At 38.5% G+C, this 25,213-nt stretch overlaps 1 protein-coding gene across 3 annotated transcripts; it reads left to right on the top strand.

The window, feature by feature from the left end:
* The first annotated feature begins 105 nt into the window (after window positions 1-105).
* Window positions 106-25,094, top strand: sacs (sacsin molecular chaperone). 3 transcript variants are annotated; one of them, XM_058413508.1, is made up of 11 exons: window positions 106-334; window positions 1,169-1,478; window positions 2,643-2,793; window positions 6,025-6,115; window positions 6,368-6,453; window positions 7,102-7,213; window positions 7,351-7,497; window positions 7,576-9,061; window positions 9,214-9,305; window positions 10,556-10,582; window positions 11,627-25,094. In XM_058413508.1, the coding sequence occupies exons 2-11, from the start codon at window positions 1,456-1,458 to the stop codon at window positions 23,182-23,184; spliced, it is 13,773 nt and encodes a 4,590-aa protein (XP_058269491.1). In that variant the 5' UTR covers window positions 106-334; window positions 1,169-1,455; the 3' UTR covers window positions 23,185-25,094. The 3 variants fall into 3 exon arrangements, with proteins under 3 accessions (XP_058269491.1, XP_058269489.1, XP_058269492.1); XM_058413506.1 differs by lacking the exon at window positions 106-334 and having other exon boundaries at window positions 986-1,478; XM_058413509.1 differs by lacking the exons at window positions 106-334; window positions 10,556-10,582 and having other exon boundaries at window positions 986-1,478.
* Window positions 25,095-25,213: the final 119 nt, after the last annotated feature.

Genomic DNA, 25,213 nt, shown 5'->3' with positions numbered 1-25,213 from the left:
TTTTTTATTGGTTTGTTTTTAGAAATTGTCTCAAGCAATATTTATGTGCTCGTTTGAGTGTTCTTGTGAACTCCCGTCGCTCTGAAGGACCACCGCTGCAGGAGATGCAGGAGAATGAGTCTCTTACCCTAGAGATTCAGCATGTCCCGAATCACATCCTACACTGGCAACCTATAAATTCATTAGGTTAGCCGACCTCCACAGACTGACCGTCTGTGCTTGGCCTCAAATTACCCGTGACATGCGCATTAGATGGCAGGGTAAACTTGGGGGTGAAAGCTGCAGAGCTGTAGGAGAATGATGATGGTGCTGAAGCTGCGTGGAGCAGGATGAGGTGAGTGTGCGAACACTTACTGCGGCAATATCACACGGGACAGTGCGATGATCTATAATCACATATTTCAGATTAGTGAGATGACAGTAAAGATTGCGATTCGGGATTTTGTTTTGGATAAACAAAGTTATCAGTAGATGTTATGCTAAGCGTCCTTGTGCTAAGGTTAGATGATGTCATCGAATAGGAGAGCATCATACTGCGCCACAGATTCTCGCGCACACAAAATAGATAAAACGAATAAACGAATAAGCCAGGCTACATAATTACTTATTTGATATATTTTTATTTATAGGCTACATTATGTTTATTTGTGTAAGCCAGCTAGAGAATAAAGGCAGATCTGACAGAAGGCTATAAAGAGTTTAAACTATGTTATACACGTATTATACATGCATAATAATCACTAAAGGAAGGTGATGCCACTAATAGGCCTTTATTGAGAATAGATGCATGGATACACATGGATCATTTGAATTTCTGTGTCGTTTGTGCTATTTCTGACACCTCTCTGGATGTGGTGCAAATTACGCATCCACGATAACTTTCCTAAGGCGCTCAACCTTAATTCAACTACAAGTCCCAGCATGCTTAGCGGGAGAAAACCGCATTCACTAGCCCCACGTGTTCGCTTGTTATTTTGGGCTATGTTCCAAACAGCACACTACCATACTTAGAAGCATGTAGTGCTCAGTGATGTACTCACTCTTTTGTAGGGTAGTAGGGATAGGACGGTTTCGGGAGTAGCCTTCCATTAATAGAAACGGCGTGTTTGAGCAACCATGGAGGAAGTATGTGTTTATCTCACAGATGCTGTATTTTTCCCTCCTACAGGACCGTGAAAAACATGATGGTGGACCGGTGCTGAACTTGAACGTTGACAACTAATCAGGACGATAGTTACCTCTAGGGAGGCGGGTCCAAGAGGAAAACACAGCTAAATACAGCCTGGGACAGCAAAATCATGGGCTGACACCAACCGGGTTGGTTTTTTTTTCCACCAGAAGACCTGGAGCGAATGAATGAATCAGAATGAATAGAGGGTTTTGTGGTTGAGAAGATAACGGAGTTTCACACACAGAAAACTGAAATCCGATGAAACGGAAACTGGCTGAACAGCGATGGCAACCTGTCATGACTCTTGGTAACTATTATAAAATAAAACAATGCTTAATGATGTTATTCTGCACTTGAATCTATCTGTGATCACTTTTATGTCAAGTCCATTAACGCTTGATGTCTAATTGCAGCATTAATGATCAACCATGAGTGAGAATATTTTTCACCTTTTATTAAATAATGTTTAGAAATAGCAGTGTGAAATGGCAGCAGTGTATTAATCCCGATAGGCCTATAATAAGAAAACTAACATGCATCTGAAAGCCGCGCCCTCTCTGAAACCCTTTTTATCATTGTGTTCATGTGATTAAAAAACTTCATGTGCTTGGATGTGCTTTACTCTAACACCGAGGCACCATTTTGTATATACTGGGTACTTCCTACACTGAAAAAAAGGCTGTAAATGTGAGAGTAATTTAGTGGCAGCAGGGACGCCAGTAAACTACTGTGAAATGTATGATAAACATTAGTTAACATGAGTTAATTCAGTGCTAAACATGAGTGATGGTGGCTCAGTGGCTGAGGTTGCTTTGTGTTTCAGCCCAGAAGATTATGTGTTCAAATCCCAGCTGCTTTGGTTGGGTTAGAAAGAAAGCTTTATAAAGCATCATCTGAATGAACAACTGTACTGGAATTTGCATTATTGTGCATTTGAGTGTTTTTTGTGCCTGATTAGTAGACTAACATTTAAATTTTCATCAAATCAAGACAGGCCAATGTATAGCTATTTTCATGGAGCACACTTTAATATCAAAACAACAATATATCAAGATTAAACCGTAATGCAGCAATTTGTCTATTCTTCACAGCCATACCATGCAGCCAAACTGCTGCACATGCAACTCTAAGGACCTTTTCCTTAATGGCCTCCAGGATAATTAAATTTGTGTGAGAGCTAATGTCATAGTGGAAGTCATTAATTTCTATCAAGTGGTATGCTTAACGATGTACTGTCAAGGTCTACAAAATGCAGTGGTGTCTAATCAGTAAAGCAAGTAAGGAAATTATATGGACCTATCCAAAATATTCAGTTTGAAAGGCATTACTTTTGTATAAACACAGACACATAATACATTTATTGAGAAATTGTAGTGATTAAGCATGTTCTATTAGAATTCAGATGTATTAGAATGTAATATGTAAGTGTCTACAGCTTCATGCAATGTTGTGACTTATTGACACATTTCAGGTTGCTGTTGGTGACAGTCAGACATGAGTACCTAGGCCAAAGGGTCTTCCAAGTCCCTTGGTCAACAGCAGTCCAGCAAATCAAGCAGCTTATCTACCAAGAAACCAACTTCCCTGTATGTGAGCAGCAGCTGATACACAATGGAAAAGTGGTGAGTAATAATCAATGAGCACACTCTAAAGCACAAGTGCTTGCTGAAGTGCTTTATATGGAAAAGCTTTTACTTGAATAATAAGAATAGTTTTAGATACAGGGTATACCATTACAGTTTGTATTTCTTATTTGTGTTTTTGTATTTGTGTAAAAATTAGGGTTTTAATTTTGTAGTCTCACTGTAATATCTCAGGGTTTTTATAAGACTTATATAGTATTTGTTTTGCCTTACACTATTGCATGATAAATATGATATCAAAACACTGATCTAAGCTGACCCGGTCAGCAGCCGGATGATTAGGTTTATAATCTTCTATAACAGATTAATTGAGAGGTGGAGCAGCTCCAGGATAGAATGTGGCTTATAATGTGGCCTGTATTTTTTTTTTTTTATCTGCATTCGGCCCAGACTAAGAACAGACACTCAGATTTACAATCTTCTGTTCTCTGACACGCAGTAGTTAACATCTCATTACAATTTGTGTGTGAATAAGGAATGTTGCTAATGAAAATAGACGGAGAACTCTCAACCTTGACTTATATATAAAAAGTTATTTGAATATAAATGCTATAAGAGGCATAAATCATTACAATAATGTGTGAGGCTCATTTCTTGAGACACTGTTAAAGCTTGTTTCTTAAATCATTATTGGAATAAAAACAATTATATGACTTGTTCATATTAAACACTGGTTTAGGTTGGTTTTAATATTTGCAATTATATAATGTATAGCTTACATTATTGACATGAGTGGCTAGATTGTTCAGCAGCATGTTTTTGGAACATATGTACTCAGGGCATTTCTTTCATTTAATGAAACACAAGTGATGAATTAAACCAGTGCAATTACTCTTGCATAAATATGAGACTAGATAATATATGTCAAAATAAATATGTTGATTATCTTATGGAATAAAGACTCAGACCTCTATGAAGCAGACCTCTGACCTGAGGCAGTTTTCACTGCTTGCCTTGACTACCTAAACATACGACCTTAAAACAGGGAAGCCTTCATGATTGAAAAGAACAGGTGGGTGAGCTCTCCTCAAGCTTACTTATGTCACAATCAAAAATAATCACAGGCCAAGCAGTCTGTAGATCTGGATACAGCCAACCAGATCATCTGGGAGCAGTCTGAGATTCCATTCACAGTTACAGTACAGTTCAAATGCTGCCAGAGCAAGTCTTGACTTCATATTTCTTGGTTCATTTTTCATATATGCCTGTATTTTAGTAGATAATAAACAGTTCCCTTCTGATGCTGGCGTTAGTCCAGCGTCTGTAATAAGATTGGGAATTTTTGCTTGTGGTGATTCTAGCTGGAGATGTTGTGACAAGTTCCCAACTTGCTAAGCATTGACAGAGGGAAAATAAAATGGAAAGAACAACCTCAGCAAAAATGATGTAAATGCTGTGTGAAATGTTCTGAGATTGAACATGCAGAAATGACTTGATTTATGTAGTGCAACGTTTTCTGGCCACAACTTGATCAGCCTAGACATTTTAAGCTGCCCCATGTTACATAATGTAATGTCACCTTATAATGATTTTATTCATTCAAGTATTAGACTAAATATTCAGGGAGATGTCTGGAATTAGCAATGGATTTACATTGGTATTGGTATATTATTCTTTTCAGTATTACATTTTATGAGATTGAATTTATTTATACAAAGTGGAATAGAAGTGGGACACAGTCCATGCAAGGAGATGACAATTTGTGGTTTCAGGACTTAAAGTCTCAACGGTGGCATGGGGTTTGAACTTCATGGCATCGGGCCATTGAACTATAGCCACTGAGCTAATACTTTCTCTCTTGCATATTCAAAATCAAATTCAAAATCAGATCAAGCTGCATGATGATAATTGTCGTTAAATAAAGCAACACTGCAAAATTATTACTTATCAGTAACAAGCACAATTTATCATTTATATAGATTTTTTTTCCTTCTCTGTTTCTCTACTTCTGTAAAGCTGCTTTGAGACAATGTCCCCTGTAAAAAGTGCTATACAAATAAATTGAATTAAATTGAATTGAATCACTGAGGTGACATGGTGGATAGTTTCTAATAAGGTGAGACCATAATATATTGCCCAATTTCTCAAGTTATATTCTTATGACAATACTTATATAAAATATTTATATGGCCAAATGTCTGTGGACCATCACACCTATATGTGACTCTTCCACAAATTGTTTACATAAAGTTGGAAGCAAACAATTGACTAGAATGTCTCTGTAAAGAAATCAACACAAATCCCTACAGCCACAATCCAAAAACTAGTGAAAAGAATAGTGGAGGTTATTATACCATCGAACTTTAACAAAATCTATAATGTGATCTTTAACAAGCACATATGGGTATAATTGGAAAGGTGTCCACATATTTTTGCCTATATAAAGTGTATCTTGTGGCATTTATTGGTTTTAAAATGTGTGAGAATTCAAATGAATTATATCTTTGTTAGTGCACGAACCTAAGCACAAGCATGCAACATGGATAAAAGTGATTAAGTGAATTCCCAAAGTGAATAGACTTCGTTGCCCAATCATGCTAAATAACTGGAGGCCATGTATAAAGTATGATTAATGAATTTGGTATTTCATGGTCACAACATAATAATTAATGTCCATTACTCAAAATATTAACTTGTGGCCCTTTTTTATCTATTTATATTCATTTGTCGCCAGCGCATCTAAAAAATCAAGTAGCATGTCCCCTCAGTGGCTCTTCAGAAAAGTAATGACTGTAATAAGTAAATGATAGCTTGGGATTCAGACTGATGATTTGCTGATCAGTTTCTCAGGCTGCAACTGTGTGTGTCAGAACATGTTGAGCTTAGTGGCTAAGGTAGCAGAAACGTTTGCTTTGAAAGCATTCTGTAGCCCTTTTGACTTGTCTGAGCAGAGTAAAATATGATATTAGAGACTTCCTAAACTCTTTTGCTGATTTTATACCTTGAGGCTTCACATAGCTACATGCCCACCTGCTGCAGAGTGGGAGGACCCAAGATGATCAGATGCTCAAAATGACCTAGAGGAGCTTTACAACTCATTTAAATCAAACTGAGATTAAACATGACCCTCTACTAGGACATCCAGTGTCTCAAAGAGAGTCAGTCTTTCCAACATATTGATATTCAGTCCAAATATGTATTAGTTTCCTGTAAATATACATTGCCGTTTTGATTACATGATATTAAGAGAATCTGTATTTTTCTACATAGATCAAGGACAGAGTTGTAGTTGGATCCTTGGTACTACACGGAAGTCCAGAAATAACCATGACACTGCATGGAAGAGGACTACGAGGGGGTGGTAAATATGCCCATGATTTAGGATGGCTTTTGGATGGCATGTGATTTTTATTTAGTAATAAATTAGTACTTATATATAGACTTATAGTTGAAGGTTTCAAAAGTGGAATAAATGTGCACATGTATATCACAATCAGAAATATTGTTTTGATTGTTTTATAGTAATATCTTAATATATATTTTGGTAATATGCAATACAGAATATGGTATTTCATAGATATTTGTGTTTTACCTGTCAAATGCTCTCTTACAGGGAGGTTTGGGCAAACCACTCCACCTTTGGTAGAGTTTCTGAAAGACATTTTACGGCGATATCCAGAAGGTGGACAAATATTGAAAGTAGGTTTTGTGATCAATATCAAATCTAGACATGTTTATATACAGACTAATGCCAAATTAAATATTAGCAACATAATTTAATGGGCTGAGAGCAAGGAAAACAGCTTTAACTCTATAACTGTCCAGAAGGGATGAACACCATACTTCTAAATGAATCTCAGTTCGTGTTTTTGGTGATGGTGGTGGTGAATGCTGTCTGACATGTTTCTCCAAAATCTTTCATTATTATTCAGTGTGTTGAGATCAGGTGACTGTGAAGGCCACAGGACATGATTTACGTTATTTTTATACTCATCAAGTGATTCAGTAAAGAGGTCATCCTGGAACAGACCACTCCCATCGGAAAAAACCCAAAAGTTTTTTCATAGTGTTAAGGAGATCAATGAAAAACTACCTAGCTTCCGACTTGAAATATAATTTATAAAATTCTGTAAATCTGTTGTGTTATATTCACTCTGGTCATGTTCTCTCTGCTGAGTCCTAAATTGCGAGTAAGAGGTCAGTTACTTAAAATAAATGGGCTTGCCTAATTGATTTAACTAAGAAAAAAATATCATTAAAGCAAACACATTGTGCACACTCTTATTCTTATCTTAGTAAACCAGCTGTAATGATCATTTCTTGGCTCTTGATCTCTGTCTCTTTTAGGAGCTAATTCAGAATGCAGAGGATGCAGGAGCAACGGAGGTTAAATTTATGTATGATGAAAATGAGTATGGGGTCGAGTCACTATGGTCACCTAATATGGCCCAATATCAAGGTACATACTAAATATTTAAAACAAATATGTCATTATTAACTTTTTTTTTTTTTATTTTAATGTGCTATGCGGTGTACAGATTCTGTGTTCATTGTACAAACTTCATTATAGTATTGTAATGCCATTGTATCTGCCAGGAACGGCATTGTATGTGTACAACGATGCAGTTTTTACAACTGAGGACTGGAATGGGATTCAGGAAATTGCGAGGAGTAGGAAAAGAGAGGACCCATTAAAAGTTGGCCGATTTGGGATTGGATTCAACTCTGTTTACCACATAACAGGTAAGTGTTGTGCATAAAAATATATTTGTAGGTACTATACACTTTCCACATTTAACAAGAATTTTCTGACCATTTCAGATGTTCCAAGTATATTTAGTGGGGATCAAATTGGGATGCTGGACCCTCATCAGATGCTGTTTGGAGTCCATGAGTCTGGACAGTGCTGGAACTTGAAGACAGACATAAAAGAAATAACGGAGCTGAATGACCAGTTTGCCCCGTACTTTGGCATTTTTGGCAGCTCTGAGAAGACCATCAGAGATGGCAACTTTCCAGGAACACTTTTTCGCTTCCCTCTCCGTATGAAGCCTTCTCAGCTGAGCAGCAATGTGTATAATAAAGAGAAAGTTCTAGAGCTGTTTGAGTCTTTCAAAGCTGATGCGGACACGGTGCTGCTTTTCCTGAAGAGCGTACAGAAGGTCTCTCTGCATGTCCGTGAGTCAGATGGTACTGAACGGATGCTTTTCCAAGTCTCAGCAAGTGAGAATGCTGAACACAAACTTGAGCAGCCAAACTCTCTGAAAACTCTACGGCAGGCCATTGACAGCTACAGTAATGGTGTTCCAGTTAATTCTGTCACTTGCAGTACATACCAGCTCAGTATTGAGGTGCAGGATAAAACTTCAAAAGAAAATCAGAGGACCACTTGGTTGGTTTGTAATGCTGTGGGTGGACGAGGCATGTGTAGTGAACTGGACAGTCTTGCGGATGATCTAAAGTTTATCCCAATTATCGGCATAGCTTTACCACTGATGCTCCTTGATGATGAGGACAAGGGAGCAACCTCCAGCTTCTCAGGGCGGGCATTCTGTTTTCTTCCACTGCCCCTAGGAGAAGAGAGTGTGACAGGGTTACCAGTGCATGTCAGTGGTTTTTTTGGCTTGACTGATAACCGTAGGAGTATCAAATGGCGAGAGGTGGACCAGTGGAGGGACCCGGCCGCCCTTTGGAATGAACTTCTTGTTGCAACAGTCATTCCAAAGGCATACTACACGCTCATTATGGAGACTATTAGGAGAATTCAGACAATGAAAGACCAAGATTTTCCCCTTTCTCCTAGTAACATTTATGAAACCTGGCCTGATCCCAACAGGATACGGTCACACTGGAGACCCATTCTCGAGCCCCTGTTTTATGACTTGCTCCAGGAGCCAGTCATCTACTCTATCAGCAACACTTGGGTTAAAGTGGATGATGCAGTGTTTTTAGAGCTAGACTGTACAAAGGACAGCACAAAATCAGTAATCACATACCTCCAGAACTCAGGGATGATGCTGGCCCAAGTGCCAGCTAATACTTCTGCTGTCCTGACCACATTTTTGACCAAACCTGACAGCCTAAAAAGAGTGACGCCTTCTTTTGTACGGCAGATGCTAAGGAAAACTGGGCATAAAGGGTCATCAAGTGAGAAACTGCTTCTGCTTGAATTTATTCTCAGTGATGCCTGTTACAGTGACCTTATTGGACTGGAGCTGCTTCCTTTGCAAAATGATGCATTTGTTGCATTTTCTTCCTCTGTGAGTGACAAAGATGCTGTGTATATTGCATCAGAAGAGTACCCAAGGTATGTTGTTAAACAGTTTTTTTTAATGATTTGTAGTGTCATTTTACATGAATATCAAGCAGAGAAACTGGAAATGTGTAACTTGTAAAACTTGAAAAAAATATGTGTTTTATTCAATTTCTATTGAACAATGTTCTTAATTACCTCAATAGGACCCTTTACCCAGGTTTGGAAGGAAGATTCATACTAGAAAGTATTGCCCCAGGAGTCATGAATAGCCTGAAAGAAGCAGCCAAAAGTAGAGGTAAATATATAACTGAGCACAATCACAAACACCATTTTATTATGGCAGGGGTGTCCAAACTTTTTTGAGCCAGATTAGACCTCATTAAAAAAAAATCAAAGGCCAGGTAGAAGTGAAAAATGTAAAGTTGCCGGAAGTTGACATTAAAAAAATATGAGCTTTACTTTGAAAGTACGTCCAAGTTGTAGTAAACAGTGTAGGAATTACTGAACTTTTTATTTTATATGTGGTCCCCTCTGTTTCTGACAGCAAAGGTAACTGGAAAAACTAACATGACCATAATTTAAATGATCATTGTTAATAAAATCCACTTGCAAATTCACTTAGGTCAAAGACTCAATAATTCATTTCTGTACTTAGTTGCTTCCAGGTCTTTTGAAATCCCCCCAACACACACTGTTAACTTTGTGCTTTTTTGTCTGTGGCTATAATTAATTATCATTTTGTAAAATAATTTGCAGGTGTAGTCAGAAAAAATGGTTCTTGCATTTTATCTAAATGCAAGGTTACAATTAACACTGTGTATTAACACAGTCTGCTGCAACCATCAGGTGAAAGGAAAAATTGCAACATGCTGGCTGTCACCTATCATACATTCTATCTGCAGGCCACATTTGGCCCAGGACCGAAATTTAGAAACCCCTGCCTTAAGAGAGTGACCCACATACATACTTGTCTGTGTCATGTCTACTCTTTCATCCAAGTGAATGTTAAACCTGCAAATGCACAATGTTGACATTACCGTGTTACAGACCACCAGACCTAAAACTAAGTATGTGGCCTGTCAGTGAAATTTACTGAATCAACAATACCTGCTTGTGACTATTATTCTTTTTCCACAATTCAGAATATAGTAATACATGCTGTTACCTTCTTTATTGCTAATCACATATTAGCTATTTTAAGTCTTGTTGAAAGAAACGTGATAACCTTTTAAAAGGTGCCAGCCAACATTTTTTTCCAGGAATTACAGCTGACTTAACTTTAGATGATAATGTGTTGGCAGAGAACAGCATTCTTCTCTTCTGACTGCATTGTCATTAAATGACATTGCAGGACCATGATCAAACTGCAGTCACAATACTGCAGTCACAGTATTTATACAGCATTTAATTTGTAAAATGTAAATAATTCATTTGTATTTACCTTTCAGAAAATGAATGAAATTCACTTTTTAATTCACATTTTTTTCTTTTGTGAGATTAACTGTATATTTCAATTTTGATCTTGATGTTGAATATGAATTTCAGTTCAGCAGTATCTTTGGGGTTGTTCAGGTGAGTAAATGTTGTGTGGAGGTGGACAGTCCATTCTCCTAATTAATGGTTTAGTTTTTTTTAGTCATTAGATTTGGAGTGATGAATAACACAACCTAATATAGTCTACTTACCTTTTTGCAGCACTGTAATGCCAAAGCACTAACTGATTAAAACCATGAATAAATGTTAGGCATTTTCTTACTAATTTCCCTGTGCTAACATATTTTACATTACTGTGATAAATTTTTAGATTAATTAAAGGTGCTGGCCAAAATGATAAAACTAATAATTAAAACAGTATAGTGTTAATATTTGTATGATTAAAGCATGTGGTGCATGTTACTAGCTTGTGGAACTTGTGTACGTGTAGGTGTACTTGTATACATGAGCTTTCATCATGGAAGCTACATAAGTATCTTAATTTTTTGGTATTGTGCCTTTACCTGTGATTGTAATTTTCAAAAATTACAAACTATCGTGTGTACTTATTGAAATGTGTATTGTATCAAATAAAAAAAATAAAGGAAGCATTTTTCAGTACTAATACTACTATATTGAATAATTATACATATGACCCCCCCTCTTTTCAACATCCAACATTTATTTTAACATTTTTTATCAAAAGTTAACTTTATTAGGAACACCTATGCAGATGCACATTCATGCAATTCAGCTTATTGTGTGGCAGCAAAATCATGCAGATTCAGGTCAAGAGCTTCAGTTAATGTTTACATCAAGCATCAGAATGGGGTAAAAATGTGATCCTTATCTGACTGTCTTATGTTGACCTTATTATGATTGTTGGTGCCAGACAGGATGGATTGAGCATTTCGGAAACAAATCAGGTTTCAAATCACCTCAACCATTGTTGGATGCTTCCATTATTTTTAAACATCCTTGTGTTTATTGCAGTGGTATGCTTTTTTGAAACCAGCAGTTGTATTCACAATTAGCTGGTCACAGGACATAAGGACCAATGTAAGCATCATTTTCTAAATGGTTTTAACTAGTAAGCATCAATAAAAATTATTTGGATTTTTTTTGTCTCTTGGATTTTTCTAGGGAGGCCCTGTACTCAGGTTCAAGTTCTAACCCCAGAAAAATCAGCACGTCTCATAAAAGAAGTCCTTACCACAACATGGCCTTCCAGAGACTTTTCTGTGCAGTGGTACCCTGGTGATAAAGAGAAGAAGCATCCCTTGGCATCTTGGCTGCAAATGGTTTGGAAACATCTGTATATTAATTTTGCTGATGACCTTAGTATGTTTGAAGACATGCCTTTGATTCCAAAAGTGCCAGTAAATGACAATATGGAATCCTTGGAGCTCTTGCGTCTCAAGACTCCATCTCCTATAATTGTTGTGAATGAAGAAGAGAGCGCACTTTCTGAGGACCTCATGGAAGCCATAAATAAAGTTGGAGGGGTTGTCTTACAAAACTTGGATTCTTGTCTGCAACACCCACTCCTGAAAAATTACATCCATCCGTTATCTCCAAGCTCTGTGCTACAAATTATGGACAGGACATCATCCCAGAGACTGGTTAGCCAAATCTCATCCTTCACTGTCAATCAAAAGGTTGCCCTCAAAGGCTTTCTAGCTGGTCTTACCGATGTCACTGAAAAGGAGAAACGTATAATTCAAGAGCTTCCCATCTTTTTGAAAGTAGGCAAGTTTTCAGACAAAGGCACTCCATCTTTTACTTTCCTTAAAGGAGCTAGAGCACTGCATCATACTGCCAAACACCCTCCAGATGTTAAACTATCCATTAATGTGGTTGACAGCAGTGATGAGGCTACGATTCGTCTCATTCGACTGTTAAATATGGAACAGGTTAAAAGCACTGACTTGATGAAGGTCATTGTTCAGGACATTGAGAAAGGTTTCTACACCAAAGAAGAAATGGAAAGCATCATGATCTGGACCCTAACTCATTTATCGTTTCTCAAAAATGAAAACAAAGCAGTGATCTCATGGCTTTCCTCTCTTAAGTTCATGTATTCCTTCACCGGAAAACCTCTTTCAGCAACAGACGTTTTTGATCCTGAGCTGGAGATACTGCAGGACCTGTTCTACATGGAGGAACAAACAAGATTTCCTCCAAACACCTACACATCATCTGCTGATGTTCTTCATTCACTAAGACAGATAGGGCTCAAGAATGAGGTGCAACTTACAGAAAAGGATGTACTTTATGTTGCCCAGAAAATTGAAGAGTTACAGGGAAGCCCTAATCCAGAATGGGAATCTATTTTGAAGAAGGCAAAAACACTACTTACTATCCTAAACAAACAAACAAAATTAGTGAAGTCATCAGAAATTCAGGCATCCCTCCAAAAATTGAAATGGGTACCAGTCTGCAAGGACAGGCCTTTAAATTATCCTAAGTCTTTGATCTGGAAGGGTGACTCTTGTAATATTTCCCCTCTCTGTGACATGTGCAATATATCTCATGCAGTGCTTGTTGGTTCTTCTGTAACACTGGTAGAACGAATATCTGGTGGCATGAAAAAATCCTTTAAGTTATCCATGGAGCCTCAAGTTGACCAAGTGCTCGAACATTTAAAAGCAGTAAATGACTGGCACAAATCCCAAGTATTTACCACAGAGGACTGGTATCAGTTCCAGCAGATCCTTTTTGAAATTTATGGTTTCATGCAAGTTCACCTAGAGGATGCAAGAGAAGCAGTGAAGTCTCTGTCCTTTGATTGGGTTTGGACTGGCAAAACATTTGCCCCCCCTGGAATCACAGTCCTAAATCCTGTCCAAGATTTGGATCTACAACCATACTTGTACTCACTTCCAAAAACCATTGCAAAGTTCCACAAACTTTTCAAATTCTGTGGCTCTATTGATGAAATTGACCCTTACCATGTGCTTAATGTGGTAAAAACAATCAAGAACAGAAGTGAACAAGAAATGACAAAGGAAGAAAGCAAACATAATATCCTACTCTTGATAAATATCTTACGATGGTTGTACAACAATCAAATATCAGTGGATGTAGACATGCCAGTGCCGATTCTTTGCTACAAAGATCCAAGCAAATTAATCATGAAACCAATTCATGAATGTGCATACTGTGATATCAAAGTCGATGATTTGAATGACTTACTTGATGATACTTCAGAGCCAATTATCCTTGTACATGACGATATCCCCATGAAAACTGCAGAGTGGTTAAGAGTTCCATGTTTGAGCACAAGACTAATAAACCCAGAGAACCTTGGCTTTGAACAATCAGGCCAGAGGGAACCCCTAACAGTAAGAATAAAAAACATTCTAGAGGAATATCCATCTGTTGCAGATATCTTTAAAGAGCTCCTGCAAAATGCAGATGATGCAAATGCTACTGAATGCAGTTTTCTGATTGACATGAGAAAAAATCTTGATATACGAGAGAACCTACTGGACCCTGGAATGATTGTCTCTCATGGTCCTTCTTTGTGGTCATATAACAATGCTGTTTTCTCAGACACAGACTTCCTCAATATAACGAGGCTGGGTGGATCCATGAAAAGGTGTGAAGCAGACAAAGTAGGCAAATTTGGATTAGGGTTCAACTCTGTATATCATGTGACAGACATTCCTATTATCATGAGCAGAGAATTTATGATTATCTTTGACCCCAACATCAATCACATTAGCAAACACATCAGGGACAAATCAAACCCAGGCATCAAAATCAACTGGAGTAAGCAGCAGAAAAGACTGAGGAAGTTTCCTAACCAGTTCAAGCCTTTTCTTAGTGTCTTCAACTGCCAGCTTCCTCTGTCCCAAGAGTCCCCCTACAAGTATGATGGAACTCTCTTCAGACTTCCATTCAGAACAGAGCATGAAGCAGCAGTAAGTGAAATTAGCAGTATATACTACAACACCACTGACATATATTCACTTGTTGATGAGTTCAGCATCTGTGGGCATCGGCTGATTCTTTTCACTCAGCATGTTGGGACAATGGTCCTGAAGTATTTGAAATCTGAGGAGTCAAATCCTGCTGCTGCACAGGATGTAGTAACAATAAACAAGAGTGTGTGGTCTTCCAAAGCGACATATGGCCCTCTTAGTATTCTGAAGTCTGCAGCTAAGGTCATGAAAAAAGTTTCAAACACCAACAAAGTACCTGCTGATATCCCTAAATCTGGCTGCATCATCAGAATTGTGGTAGAGGAGTACCACAATGTGTTCAGACGTATTCTTGATCTACAGTCGCCCCTCTTCAGAGGTTCAGAAGAGGATCCATCTGCATACTTTGAAATGGCAGCTAAAGGCTCTCAAACCAAGAGACTTACTGATGAAATTCCTCAGAAGGGTGTTGAAACCACAACCTGGCTCATCTCTTCATGTATGGATGTGACTGAAGCTCTGAAGTTTTCTCTGAGTGAAAGTGGAAAACGACTAGGACTGGTGCCATGTGGGGGTATAGCAGTTCTACTCTCTGAAGAAGAAAATCGAAAATGGACATTGAGGACAAATACAAGTCCAATCGGAGAGGTGTTCTGTTATTTACCTCTCAGAATAAAAACTGGACTACCAGTACACATAAATGGATGTTTTGCAGTTACATCAAATCGAAAGGAAATATGGAAGACAGACACAAAAGGACAATGGAACTCCATTTTCATGAGACATGTGATCGTGCAGGCATACATGGCTGCACTTAATATGCTGCGTACTATGTCCGAAAATGGGGAGCTCCTCGAATATCACTACTATGCAGCTTGGCCTGACCCTGGAGTTGTGCATGATGACTTTAACTTGATTTGCCAAGGAGTATATCAAGAAATTGCCAAAGGTCAAGACCAAGACAATGCAAAAGTCTTCTCAGATGGCAAAACCTGGGTGTCAATCAAGTATGTTAGGTTCTTGGATGACACATTACTCTGCAAACCTGATGTTGGACCTGCTGCTTTCAAAATATTCATGAAATATCTGAAAAAGTGTGGCTCCCAAAATCTCTGTGCTGTAGAACTGCCAGACTGGGTCAAAGAAGGCTTTGATGATGCTGGCTGTAAAGGAAAGCTGATGGAGAACACTCTCACAGAGAAACAGTTCTTCACAGATGTATTTTTCCCCAATATACAAGATATAGACAAAGACCTTCGTGACCCCTTGATGCATTATGTTCTCAATGAAAAATTGGAGGATTTTGCAACTATCATAAGAGAAACCCCATGCATTCCTTGCTCAGGACCATCACACAGCCTTGTTCTGCCATCTCGGCTGATACATCCAGAAGGAAGAGTTGCGAAACTGTACAACAGTGATGATGGGCGTTTCCCTGAAGGAACTGTTAAAGACTATATGAATCCAGTATGTTTGGTGAAGTTAGTACAGTTGGGCATGGTCAAAGATGATCTTTCCTGGGAAGACCTGACGGAACGTGCTGAATCTGTTATAGCTCTTAATGAAGTTGATCATACTGCTGCATGCCAAAGGAGCAGTATACTGCTTAGTTTGATTGATGAAAAACTTAAAATGAGAGACCCATGGGCAAATGAATATGTTGCAAAATTACAAGCCATCAGCTTCCTTCCATTCTTGACAAAGCCTGCTGGCTTTTCTCTCCCCTGGTATGGAAATAATTTCCCCCAGTCCACAATGTTTTCTGCAACAGAACTTTTCACAACAGACCATCAGGACACTGTATGTTTGATGAAGCCAATCCTGAATGAGAACTCTCCATCATTTAAAGGCTGTGGCCCCATGTCTCTGGCAGTGAAAGACTATCTTGGACTGATAAAAAAGCCATCTGTTGGGTTAGTCATCAGTCAACTCAAAGAACTATCAAAATCATTTGATGGTGTCACACTGTATCAAGAAAACATAACAAATGCTTGCTACAAATATCTATATGAAGAGATGTTGCAGTCCAGAGATGCTAAGGAAGAAATTATGGAGGAGCTGCAAACATTTTGCTCTATTCTAGTGGAAAACACATATGTAAATCCATCAAAAGTAGCATTTCATTTGAATTTTGATGCTGCTCCACATCTGTACCAACTTCCTAACAAGTATAGAAACAGCTGCCGTGAGCTTTTTGAAACTGTGGGGGTTCTTCCAAACTTCACTGTTGAAAATTTCTCAGCTGTTCTAGAACTTATCAAGAAGGAATGTGGGAGAAGATGTCTCTCAGAGGATAACTTTCAGCTATGTCGTAGAATCATCAGTGAGGGAATATGGAGTTTAATAAGAGACAAAAATCAAGAGTTCTGCCAAAGCAACTATGGACAGATACTTTTACCAGATGGCAATCTCACTTTGCAACCTTCCAGATCATTGTGCTACAACGACTGTCCTTGGATAAAGGTCAGAGACACAACTGTAAAGTATTGTCATGGAGATATCCCAAGAGAGGTAGCAGTAAAATTAGGTGCCATTCCAAAACGGCACAAAGCCTTGGAAAGGTATGCTTCTAATGTCTGCTTCACCACACTTGGAAGTGAGTTTGGGCAAAAGGAGAAACTCACCAGCCGAATCAAGAGCATCCTCAATGCATACCCCTCAGAGAAGGAGATGCTAAAAGAGCTTCTTCAAAATGCAGATGATGCCAAAGCAACAGAGATATACTTTGTGTTCGATCCCAGGACCCATCCAACTGACAGAATATTTGATGATAAATGGGTGCCTATGCAAGGTCCATCTCTCTGTGTGTACAACAATCAACCATTCACAGAGGATGATGTCAGAGGAATACAAAATCTTGGTAGAGGTACAAAAGAGGCAAACCCTGGCAAAACTGGACAGTATGGTATTGGATTCAATTCAGTATATCACATCACTGACTGTCCATCTTTCATTTCAAATAATGACATCCTTTGTATCTTTGACCCACATGCACGTTATGCACCTGGAGCAACAACTGTTAGCCCAGGAAGAATGTTCAGAGATCTGGATTCTGACTTTAGGTCCCAATTTTCTGATGTCCTGAACCTTTTTTTGGGGAATCATTTCAAGCTGGAACGCAGCACAATGTTTCGATTCCCAATCCGCAGTGTAGAAATGGCAAAAATTTCAGAGATTAGCTCAGTACCTGCTTCAGACAGAATGGTACAGAATCTTCTGGACAAACTCCGGGCTGATGGTGCAGAACTACTTATGTTTTTGAACCACATGGAAAAAATTTCAATATGTGAAATAGAATATCGAACGGGAGAATTGAAAACGCTGTATTCCGTCACTGCAAAAATCACAGATGGTGATCGTTTGAAACGGAAACAGTTTCATGCCAGTGTGGTGGACAGTGTGACAAAGAAAAAACAGCTGAGCCAAATCCCAGTGCAACAAATAACATACACAATGGTTATTGAAGACTCAGATGGGAACTCAACAAACTGGCTGGTATGCAACAGAACAGGATTTTCTGATATGGAAAAAGTTTCAAAAAGTGTAGTGTCGGCCCACAAAAATGAGGACATAACACTCTTTCCTCGGGGTGGGGTGGCAGCATGTACTAGTCACAATTATAAAAAGGCTCATAGAGCCTTCTGTTTTCTTCCTCTGTCACTTGAGACAGGCTTGCCATTTCATGTGAATGGGCATTTTGCCTTGGATTCTGCCCGTAGAAACCTGTGGAGGGATGATAATGGAGTTGGTGTAAGGAGTGACTGGAACAGTAATCTAATGATGTTATTAATAGCCCCTGCTTACGTTGAGCTGCTAATTCAACTGAAACGTCGACTGTTCCCAGGACATGATCCCACAGTGACAGTTCTACAAGGAATCCCAATTCACCAAGTCAAAGATATGTTGCGGAAGTTCTTGTCTTTCTTTCCAGTAAACAGACTGGACATTCAACCAGACTGGTACTGTTTGGTAAAGGCAATCTATCAGTGTATTCATATAGACCTGAAAAGACTTCTGCCAGTTGTTAGGGCACCACATTTGGATAACACTGATCTTATGCACTCAGCAATATACATTTCCTGGGTGAACACATCCACTTCAACTAAAGGTAGAGCATTCTTTGACAACTTGCTACAAGATGAGTTGCAGCACCTGAAAAATACAGAGTACAATATTAGCACACGCAAGTCAGTGGCAGAAAATGTCTACAGGCTAAAGGCCATGCTTCTGGATATTGGCTTCAATTTAATCCACAGTTGTGATGAGACAGCTAGCCTCTACTTCTGCTTAGAAGATGCAGGTATTCCAGTCAGCTATGTGACACCGGAGGATGTCCGATGCTTTTTGTTGACCTTTTCATCTCCAGACACATCTTGTCAAGTTGGAAAACTCCCTTGTCGACTGCAACAGTCTAATTATAAGCTTTTCCACAGTCTGAAGCTGCTGGTGGATTATTGCTTCAAAGACATAGAGGAGGATGACATCAGAATAGAGGGGCTACCACTGCTTTTGACAATGGACAACATCCTTCAAGTGTTTGACTCAAAACGTCCCAAATTCCTAACAAGCCATCATGAGCTTGTTTCCTCCAGGACAGAATTGTTCATGCAAACACTGTACATGAGATATACCAACATTCTCTTTAAAGCAGGAGTTGCAAAGGTTTTTGACATAAGCAGTTTTGGTGATTTATTGGGATCTGTCCTACCTCGAGAGTACAGGACCAGGTTTCCTGTGAAGTGGAGGGAAAACTATGCAAGTGAATCATGGCTGAAAAGTGCGTGGCATTTCATCAGTGAAAATATTGGCATCAAAGATGACCCATCAGAGGTTAAGCCAAAATTTGAGACAGCTATGGAAATCCTTAAAGATTGGGCTTTACTACCAGGGATCAAGTTTATGGTCTCAAGCAACAAGTTAACTGTGCCAGAGCATGATGCATTGTTACCCTTCAGCCTTATGTATGCTGCCATTTTCCCCAATGGACAAAATGAAAAGGTTTTCCACACCCTGATGAAAGCAGGATGCCTACAAGTAGCAGTAAACAAAATGTGTGCAAAAGAGAGTCCTATCTTGTCTTTACTGGCTCAGTACACAGCAAATATAGACAATCCTTCAAGCATTCTAAGATCCCTTGAGTACATGATTCAGACATCCGCTTTCCGAGCTGGGAGCTTGACTGACAAAGACTGTGAAGCACTCTTGTTGTACTTTAACTGTAATTTGGCCAGTTTATGTCAAGATGATGTGCAAAGTCTGAAACTGCTTCCGTGTTATAGAGCTGTCAGTGGACATCATATTAGCATTGCAAACTTTGGAGCTTGTTATGTTCTGACCAAAAGCATTCCTTCAATTGACATGGAAAAATGGGCACACACTACATCCTCAGCTTTTCTAATTGATAATCCACAGCTGAAAGAACTGTATACCTTTCTTGAGTGCAAGCCAATTGATGACCTGGAAGTCTACCTGAAGCACCTTCTTCCAAAGTTTGACATGTTGTCACATGATGCCAAAATCCAACACCTCATTTATCTAAAGGAGGGGCTATTGACAATGGAGGAGTCATGTTGCATAAAAGATCAACTCTATGAAAAACTGGAAAATCTCTCATTTATTTTTGACTCAACAAACAGATTAAAACCTGCCAAAGCCTTTTATGACCAAACTGTGAAAGTGTTTGAAGTGATGCTTCCACCAAAATCTTTCATCCCCACAGATTTCTTCAAGAAAATTGAGCAAGTGTTGAAACCAAAAAATGGAACTTCACTCCTGCCTTCATGGATTACATTCCTGCGCAAGATAGGTTTAAAATATATTGTGTCTCAACAACAAGTTCTCCAGTTTGCAAAAGAGATTAGCATCAAGGCACAGACAGAGAACTGGTCTAAAGAAAAGGTTCAGACCATAGTTGATGTTCTCTTGAATCACATTTTTAATGAGAGGACAGATCTGTTTGAGGGAGTATTTCTCAAAGAACTCTCAATGATCTCATTTTTATGTCCAGAGCGTGCACCAACAGAACTTGTCAGACTGCATCCTCAACACCAAGAAATCAATGGCACTCTTCCTCTAATTCGTTTTAATGCGTCTCAAGTTAATCCAAAATTTAAACAAACCGATGTCATGCAATTACTTTGGACATCGTGTCCTATTCTACCAGAAAAAGCTACTCCAGCAAGTATAAAAGAGCAAGAGGGAACCACCCTTTCAGGCCAAGAGCAGCTTGAACAAGTCTTGACTATGTTAAATGTAAATTCAGATCCACCGCTGGAAAAGGTCATTAGCAACTGTAAAAACATATGCAGCATCACAAATGTGGATGATGACACGGTCAAAACAAGAAATAAAGTCTTGAGGAGAACCTATGAATTCCTTAATGCAGATAAAAGGGAATTCCGTTATCAGTTGCGAGGGGTTGCATTTGTTATGGTTGAAGATGGCTGGAAACTTCTAAAACCAGAGGAGGTCGTGATAAATCTGGACAATGAATCAGACTTCAAACCTTATTTGTACAAGCTTCCACTTGAACTTGGTACCTTTCACCAGTTGTTTAAATTGTTAGGCACTGAGGACATTGTATCAACAAAACAATATGTTGAAGTTTTGTGTCGCATATACAGAAGTTCAGAAGGTAAGCAGCTTGACCCAAATGAAATGAGAACAGTAAAAAGAGCAGTTTCCGGACTCTTCAAAAGTCTCCAGAATGACCCAGTACAGATTCGCAAAGATCTAGAGAATCTCAAAGATCTTACATTTTATCTACCAAGTCATGATGGTCGACTTGCCAAGTCTAACAGTTTAGTCTTTGATGATGCACCACATTATAAGAGCAGAATACAGGGTAATGTTGGCGTGCAAATGCTTGTTGACATGAGCCAGTGCTACCTAGGCAAAGATCATGCTTTCCACACTAAGCTAATTATGTTACTTCCACAGAAATTGAGGCCAAGACTTTTAAGTAGTATCTTGGAGGAACAACTCGATGAATCATCTCAGAAAATGTGCCAGTTTGGAGCACTTTGCTCACTTCAGGGTCGGCTTCAGCTGCTACTTTCCTCTGAGCAGTTCATCACAGGACTAATCAGAATAATGAAGCATGAGAATGACAATGCGTATATGGTAAATGAGGAAAAAGCCATCCGGCTCTGCAAAGCACTTTGCGAGGGCTTGAAGGTATCTTGTTTTGAAAAGCTACAGACAACATTGCGAGTTAAAGGCTGCAGTCCTATTCCACACAGCCGAAGTGAAACTCTGGCCTTTTTGAAGCGATATGGTACATCTGTTATCCACCTCTACATTCAGCATTCAGATAGCAAAGATATAAATTTTCTTCTTGCTCTTGCAATGACCATCAAGTCTGCTACGGACAATCTGATTTCTGACACTTCCTATCTTATCGCTATGCTTGGCTGCAATGACATATACAGAATAACAGAAAAGCTGGACAATCTTGGTGTAAAATATGACTCAACTGAGCCCTCAAAGCTTGAGCTTCCCCTTCCTGGTACACCAATACCTGCAGAGATACATCATTTACTGCTAATGGACCCAATGAACGTTTTCTATCCTGGAGAGTATGTGGGCTACTTAGTTGATTCTGAAGGAGGAGATATTTTAGGGTCCTATCAGCCAACCTACACATATGCCATTATTGTCCAAGAAGTAGAAAGAGAAGAGGATGACAACCCAGGTTTTCTTGGTAAATGCTTTCAAATTGACATTGGATACAGTGAATACAAAATTGTAAGCTCCCTTGATCTATACAAATTCTCCAGACAAGATGACAACACCAACATTCGAGATGGTACACCAGCAGCACCAACAAGCCCATCAGAGAGTTCCTCCACAGGCCCCAGAATGGCACCACCTATTTTTCCTGGCAAAGAAAATCACAGACCTCCACCAAAAAAAATGTCTCCCAAAAAGATTAAGATTAATGCATTACCTGAAATTCTGAAAGAAGTTACTTCAGTTGTAGAACAGGCTTGGAAACTTCCTGAAACTGAAAGAAAGAAGATTATCAGAAGACTGTATCTCAAGTGGCATCCAGACAAAAACGCAGAAAACCTTGATGTTGCTACAGAGGTCTTCAAACACTTACAAAATGAGATCAGCAGGATGGAGAAGCAAGCACATGCAGAGCAGACCACAGACAGAACATCAAGAAGAACTTACTCTGCATCCTCCACTCGTTTCCAGTCAGAGAAATTCTCTTTTCAAAGATTTTACACGTCATGGAATCAAGAAGCAACAAGCCATAAATTTGAAAGGCACCAATTTAGAGATCAGTTTGCAAGTTATTCAGGATCATCACATTCTAGTCGTTTCTTTGTGCCACCATCATTTAAGTCAGTTGGAAACCCTGTGGAGGCAAGACGATGGCTAAGGCAAGCAAGAGCAAACTTTTCAGCTGCAAGAAATGACCTTCATAAAAATGCAAATGAGTGGGTGTGCTTCAAGTGCTATCTGGCAACCAAGCTAGCATTAATTGCTGCAGACTATGCAGTCAGAGGAAAATCAGACAAAGATGTAAAACCCACAGCACTGGCACAGAAGGTGGAAGAGTATAATTCTCATCTAAATGGACTGGCTAAGGATGTCAACATCTTAGAAGGTTATGGTGTTGACAGCCTCAGAACCCGCTATCCTGACCTCTTACCCTTTCCTCAGATTCCTAACGATAGGTACACTTCAGAAGTTGCAATGAGAGTAATGGAATGTACAGCTCGAATAATTGTCAAGCTAGAAAGCTTTGTACAGCAAAAAATATGACGCATCAGAAAAATTAACTGGTTTTTACATCAAGAAACACAACATAAATGGTGGCCTTGTGCAATAAGTATGAATGGATTTGCTTTTGCTTATTTCAAGCAAAAGTCATCTAACAGTTATGCACAGTACCATTAATGGTGCTAAATCCTCATGCTTATTGCATATGTTTGCTTGTAAATGTCCAGACAGATGCCTGAGCCTGAAAATCTTTCTGTTTTTCTGACTTACTTTGTAGTGTGAAAATTTTTGACATGCAAGTGTACATAACGCTAAATGGCATAGCAATATTTTTCTTTTTACTATAACGTTTGTGTTTATCTTATGTACAGAATGAACAAGAAAATGCTGCTTTTTTACTTCATGTTTTATATAAAAGTATTTTTCTTGCCACAGTCATCCATTTGACTGTAATGTCCTGTAATTTGCATGCATTTGCACAGCACTTTTGAGTAAGGAACGCTTGTGAGATTGCTGAAATTTGGGCAAATATAATAAATAAATAAATAGTTGAGCGGAGACTTAGACATGGAGTGTTGTGAATTTAACAGTGTTACATTAAAAATGCAAAAACTGGCCTAATTGTCCTGTGAACTCTGGGGGATGTATACCTATATCTTGTAGCATTTTGAATTCAATATAGAAATGACCATATTGTGCATAAAAATGATTATATACGAATTTCTGAATAGACAGTTAATCTAGTTAATCTAGTTTGGTGTAATCTAAAATTACACCAAACATTGTGTTTTAACCAGACTCAGTCCCCTTCTTGTAGGGCCACATTTCCTTTTATAATCCAGAGTTGCGTCATGCTATTCTCAAAAGATTACTGCATTCCAATACTTTCTCATTTTTCAACATGTCTTTCTCAAACTTCATTAGTGATCTCATGTGTTTTTTGTTTTGTTTTGTTTTGTTTTGTTTAACAGTGAAAAATTATTTGGCCAAAGCGGTTCATAAATACACAAAGGAAGAATTATTACTCTTTACTGTAAAAACAAGATTTACTTTAGTACATACTTGGGTTTAGTGCAGCCTACTACTCCAGCTATTATTGACTGTTACTTTACTTTGCTAGCTAGTACATAGTAAGAGTATATGATTGCATGGTGTAAAACTGCTTAAAGTAAATTGTATTTGCTACCAAGGACAAGTCTGTTATGATTGAAAGATCTGCTTTCCATTAAACCCCCCTGTGCTTGTTACAAATGGCAACACGTATGAGGTTAGTAATATGCACTTTAAAATCAGAGATGGAGGTTGGTACAGGATTGTAGAATTACTGCTTTCTTTTCGATACTCTGTTGACTATATTCTTGGTCTTTTTTTTTTCTCCCATTCACTGTGAAACAACCAATTGCAAATTTGTGTAATCTGTGTGTTTCATGAAAGACCACAGCAGCTAAAACACTGGATAAGGATTCACATGCATTTTGTTGATGTCCTGTCTGTATTTCTTACTTTCATACCTATTTCATGCCTTACTGTAGCTTTGTATGTTTGTAATCAATCACAGAGACCACTGATTTTAGCTCTCTCAATGTATATTCTGAAATACAGTGTCTTGTTAACAGTGTCATCTTGTTAACAGTGCCATACAGCTAATAAATTTCCAGACCACCCCACGTGTGTCTGCTGTCATGCAGTAGGCCTGGTAACTTTGTTTTTTATATCTCTGAAACAAGCCATTTGACAAGTATATTAGGCTTAAAGTTTTCATTCTGTCAGCTTTACTAGCCAAATGGTTCTCCCAGTCAAGTTTTTCTCAATGCCATTCAACAGATATAATAAGAAACTGTGATGTAGAATGTAAACCTACATTATTATGCACTTTTTTCAATGTAATATGAAGGGATTATATCTCCATATAAAGAGGTAGGAAGCATGTTAGTTTAACTAAAAATGACTTCAAATAATGTATATAGTAAAATTATTTCAAATAATGCATACAGTCAATTACCTGTGTAGAAAATAATGCCATTTGTCCCAAATCTGTGCATTTTACAAGTAATAATAATTGACAATGTAT

The sequence above is a fragment of the Hemibagrus wyckioides genome, linkage group LG17, assembly GCF_019097595.1.
Source record: "Hemibagrus wyckioides isolate EC202008001 linkage group LG17, SWU_Hwy_1.0, whole genome shotgun sequence".
Lineage (NCBI taxonomy): Eukaryota > Metazoa > Chordata > Actinopteri > Siluriformes > Bagridae > Hemibagrus > Hemibagrus wyckioides.
Note: the sequence above shows the minus strand (reverse complement) of the source record. Positions and strands in the feature narration are given on the sequence as shown.